General features: G+C 35.1%; 1 protein-coding gene across 1 annotated transcript; it reads left to right on the plus strand.

The window, feature by feature from the left end:
- Positions 1–629: 629 nt before the first annotated feature.
- LOC100799710 (ATP-dependent Clp protease proteolytic subunit 6, chloroplastic) lies at positions 630–4,183 on the plus strand. Its single transcript, XM_003537839.4, has 9 exons — positions 630–791; positions 878–936; positions 1,646–1,715; positions 2,025–2,223; positions 2,307–2,372; positions 2,521–2,661; positions 3,244–3,297; positions 3,432–3,524; positions 3,954–4,183. Exons 1-9 carry the CDS (start codon positions 700–702, stop codon positions 3,999–4,001), a joined length of 822 nt encoding a protein of 273 aa, XP_003537887.1. The 5' UTR covers positions 630–699; the 3' UTR covers positions 4,002–4,183.
- The last annotated feature ends 914 nt before the right edge of the window (positions 4,184–5,097 follow it).

The following is a 5,097-nucleotide window of genomic DNA, read 5'->3' on the forward strand; positions in this document are numbered from 1 at the left end:
CAGTTAGATTCCACTTGCTCAAAAAATATTATATTGCAGCACAAACATCCTCAAATCATTAGATCCATCACGCATGAGCCCTTGAAGTAGTTAGACACACACACACACACTTGGTGACCTGGGCATACAATCGATTGACTATAAGAGAGTATTTGAAATTGGCCGCAAAACTTTTCAACCAAGAACAAGTATGATATAAGATATCCCGCATGACCGAATCCCTGTTGAAGACATCTTCGTCTATGATCGAAACCCTAAACTCCTTATTTTAAATTAAATAAGGGTTTTATTTAAAATAAGGGGGAGTGTATTATTTTAAATAAAACACATGATCAATTCATGTTCCCATGCTTCGTCTATGAAGGTTTGAAGGCATAATGGTTTCTAGCAGTCCTCTCCCCTAAGCCAACCCCTATGTACAAAATCACCATTTTGTAAAAGGGGAGTGTATTAGTTTCTGAAACACATGGTACTTTGGGGAAAAAAATTACAAAGAAGAGTGTATTAGTAATAAGGAGAGTGGAAATAGTAACTTCCAAAAAGATTAGCAATAAAGCGGACCGTAGCACAAATGGCCCAAAAAGGACACTGAGATCCAATGGGCTTTGAAAACCAGAACCATTAATATCCGTGGGATCGAATAGAAAGATTTGGTTGGTATCTCTGTGCCACCTAGTTTCGGAGTTTCAACATTCAACAATGGTACCTCAAGCTTTGTCAGTGCCTGCGAGTGCCAGCTTCACTATCGCTTCTCGCACCAGAAGTCCCTCCCACCTCGTATTTTCTCACAGGTTCATCTTCATATCACCCAATGAAACTTTCACTTTTTTTCCAATTGTTTTTTTCGAACCTAAAATTTGAGCTACCATTATACCAGAAACCCGTGCTCGATAGCTTCTTCCTTACCAAACCCATATGGCCATTCATCAGGAGTTGGTAAATTTCTAATTTGACAACTTTTTCTTTGGCCGCAACTCGATATTTGGTGGCTTTTCTATGCTGTGATAGTTTAACCTCGTTTTGAGTGTGCTGATCCTATTGTTGAAGCAAAATTGATCTAGTTTTATAATAATTAACTGTCTTGCGTAATTTAAGATATTTGGGTCCTGTTTGGATAAAATCTTTAATAAACACTTGTAGGAGAAGAAAATAAGAAGGTAAAAATGAATTGAATTTATTCCATCAGTTAAAATTAGTCCATGTATAAGTTAAAATCAGCTTTTTGAGAAGCTAGAGAGAGAGAGAGAGAGAGAGAGAGAGAGAGATTCTATAAATTATCTTATGCATAAGTTAATTTTAACTTAAGAGACAAATTTATTTCATTTTAGTGCTTATTGAGAAATGAGAAGTTTATCCAAACAAGACTTAATCAAGAGTTCAATTTTGACCCCAATACCACAAATTAGCACATTAAAGTATCACATCGTTGTGGTGACTAAGATTTTCACTTGTTGCACAGGTTTGTGAACAATTGTTACCTTATGGTTCATTGATAAATGAAAACTCTTTACTCTATCTGCGATTCAAAATTGAGTCCTATTAACAAATAAGCGGTATTTTGTTTGTCTATTAAGCTACGAGTTATTAACATGGACTACTTTGCATAATAAAGCAAGTTACCATGTGTATATTTTATTTTATACAGGGTTATCAAGTAAAAGCCGTGGTTTTCCTTTAAAACTTGATGAGAAAAATATCCATGGTGCGAGTACAAGGTAAAATTTTGATTACCTCCGTGTATTATGTGGTTGTTTGGTAGGGTGCTTATGAATACTTTTTTTTTTTACCATTATGGATTGTTCAGTGCCTGATTTGTCTATGATCCTTTGCTGGAAAAGAAAAAGTTTATCCGTATAGAGGTTAATTAGGTTATAAAGGAGTGCATTGTGAAACATTAATAATGCATTATTCTCCTTCAATTGAAAAGGATTCCTTCACAGACATAAATTTAGTGCCCTGTCTCTGCATTTTTTTAATTAGTAGTGAATGGTAAAGGACTTACTGATGTTCCAGTTTACTTGCAGTTATGGTGCAATTGAAGCCAAGGGGAATCCACCAATAACACCCGCAGTGATGACTCCTGGAGGACCTCTTGATCTCTCATCTGTTTTGTTTAGGAATCGTATAATATTCATAGGACAACCAGTCAATTCACAAGTGGCTCAGAGAGTTATATCCCAGCTTGTGACTCTAGCTACTATTGATGAAAATGCAGATATACTGGTTTGTTATGTCTTGGCAATGCTACTTTACTTTCATTGTTAAGTCATGAAATGGGATTTATATTGAGCTGCTCGTGTTGGCAGGTATATATAAATTGCCCTGGTGGAAGCACATATTCTGTGTTGGCAATTTATGATTGCATGTCTTGGGTAAGATCAAGGTTTTGTCACCCCTTCCAATGGACACACCCAGTCACTTTGAATCTATTTACATTTTCCCTTCTTTTCTAGTTACTTTAATTCCATAACAGTGATCAATGTTTCTACCCTGAAAGTATTTGGTGACTCCATTTTCCAGATAAAGCCCAAGGTTGGTACCGTGTGTTTCGGAGTAGCTGCAAGCCAAGGAGCACTTCTCCTTGCTGGAGGAGAGAAGGGAATGCGCTACGCGATGCCAAATGCTCGCATAATGATACATCAACCACAGAGTGGATGTGGGGTAAGAATTTGTTACAGAAACTGAGACATCATGAAACAGAAAAATCTCCCATACTGATTAGACGTAGGAAGAGAGTAATAATAATGCAGTGATAAGTTATATCATCATCATCATAATAATAATAATAATAATAATAATAATAATGCAGTGATATGACAAATTTGATCTTAGCACCATTTAGTATATGAGCTAAGTGGTCAAAACCACATCATGTTCCCCTTCCTACAAGTTACAAACTTCTATAAAACTAATGAACCTAAATTTCTTGACTTGAGAGGAGCTGATGCTGCAATTTGCTTGTTAAGTAGCCCATTAATTTTGTGACAAGTTGCAATGAATCATCTAAAAGTTATACTGGAAGTCTGATCTCTTCCACTGCAAAAGTTATGTTTGAAGTCATCTTCCATGTAATTGTAGAGTGCATTCTGTAATTTGAAACTTGAGGTATTGATGCATTTACTAATGAAAGTTCTTCATTTTTACACCGGAAGTACTATAAAATAATTTGGATTGATGGGTAGCAGGATCTTGATCAATACACAGTAGACACTGTCATTCTGATTGTTCTTAATCTCACTACAGGGTCATGTTGAGGATGTCAGACGCCAAGTGAATGAAGCTGTTCAATCTCGCCATGTTAGTGTTTCTTCCTTTGAGTTGTACAATTCTAATAATTTGTACAACTTTAATGCTCCTATGATCTTGATCATGCTGGAAATAGATGCTATCCTTAAGTCCCTCCTCATACTTAATGTTTATTTGGATTACAGAAAATTGACAAGATGTATAGTGTTTTTACTGGACAGCCATTAGAGAAGGTGCAACAGTACACAGAGAGGGACCGTTTTCTGTCTGTTTCTGAGGTAATGTGAACTGTTTTTCAATTTCCTTCCATAACAGTCAAATAAGTTCGTTGAATTGAGGACAAGTTCTCAGAGAAATCAAATGTGCTGTATTGCCAATAGCCAATATCCAATATCCAATAGGAAATGAAATTTAGGAAAAAAAAAGGTTTAAGTTGATAGTTGGAAAGGAGTAAATATTTCAATATAATTTGGATTTTCTGTTTAGTTTATACCAGGAAGTATTTGATTGACTTAATTAGTCTATAAATAATGCATGTCAAAGCACCATTGTTGCTTGTAATCTATATTGCTATTCGTCTATTTTTTGTAAAGGAGATTATTAAGGTGGCTAGTTTCAGTGAGTGCTGCTATTATGTTTTGATCTTAGTTTCTACAAATGTTTGATCTTACTGGATAGTTTTTTGTTTCTGCCTTTTCTCTGTGCAGGCTTTGGAGTTTGGTCTTATTGATGGTGTCCTGGAAACTGAGTATTGAATACAGTTTATTTGCAGGATATATCTTAGAGGTTGAAAATGCTAATTTTTGTCAAATTGATATTGCAGAATTTCATTCGTTAATGATAATTTGCAAATGTGGAGGATTGTATTTTCTTCTTAGTTCCCCAAAATTATGCTATTGTTGAAAGTTAACTTCCATAGAATGGTGTGTTTTTACAATTGTGGAGTTCAAGGTCGCTAACCCGTGTCATTTTGATTTGGGTACCTACTACCTAAGTAGTCACATAGAAAACCCTCACGTGCAGCTTCCTGGGTGGTAGAACTGAAGGAGCCATCTGAGTTATTTTAATCCCTGAATTTGAAAGGTGTTGTCACATAAGTCCCTGAAACAAATGTCAAATAAGTTCCTGAAAGTGCAAAATGACAATCACATTAGTCTAAAATTAAAAAATCACGTGACTTAAGTGATAATATGAATATAGGTTTGGGTACTAAAATGACAATTAGTAGTTAAATTAGAGACTTGTTTGACAGTGTCCACCAAATTTAGGGACAAAAATGGCTTTTTATTCTAAGTTTCACACAACCCACAGAGGGAGGGTACCATTTAATATCCCTTGAATGCAGATCATTCTTGCGTATAAGGTGTTCTCCATTGAGTGATGTTGGTGGGGTTGTTGCGAATATTACTCAACATCTTACCTATTGTGTTGGAAGAACCTAGTAAGTAACGAGTCATCGAATTGTTGCAGCAAAAGATATTATAACCTTGTGGGATGTGCATGATGAGTGGTGGTGGCAAAGTAGGAATCTACTATCCTGCATCATTCTATGTTTTGATGTTTACAGTGCAGAGACTGAGTTTTTCTGATTTTAATTCTCGTTTAGTTCTTTTGGTAGGAAAAAAATAATAATTGTGGATTGACATTTTTTAATTATTGTTTAAATAGAATAAGGATTGTCAACACACGATATTTTCTATTAAATGAAAATTAAGCAATTACTCAATGGAGAATAAGGATTGTCAACACACGAAATAGTCTTAGTTCTTTTGCTGATTTTTATTGTCTCTTAAGCAATTACTTACTACGACGTTGTATTTACTATTAATATGTTCGAATTTCCAAGTTTTT

Source organism: Glycine max, chromosome 11 (genome assembly GCF_000004515.6).
Source record: "Glycine max cultivar Williams 82 chromosome 11, Glycine_max_v4.0, whole genome shotgun sequence".
Taxonomy (NCBI): Eukaryota; Viridiplantae; Streptophyta; class Magnoliopsida; order Fabales; family Fabaceae; genus Glycine; species Glycine max.

What these genes read in the sequence shown, in the direction of transcription:
- LOC100799710 (XM_003537839.4), top strand. Translation starts at nt 700, where the DNA reads ATGGTACCTCAAGCTTTGTCAGTGCCTGCGAGTGCCAGCTTCACTATC. An exon ending in ATGAAAATGCAGATATACTG is followed by an intron (nt 2,224 to 2,306) that starts GTTTGTTATGTC and finishes TCGTGTTGGCAG; the next exon opens with GTATATATAAATTGCCCTGG. An exon ending in TTTATGATTGCATGTCTTGG is followed by an intron (nt 2,373 to 2,520) that starts GTAAGATCAAGG and finishes TCCATTTTCCAG; the next exon opens with ATAAAGCCCAAGGTTGGTAC.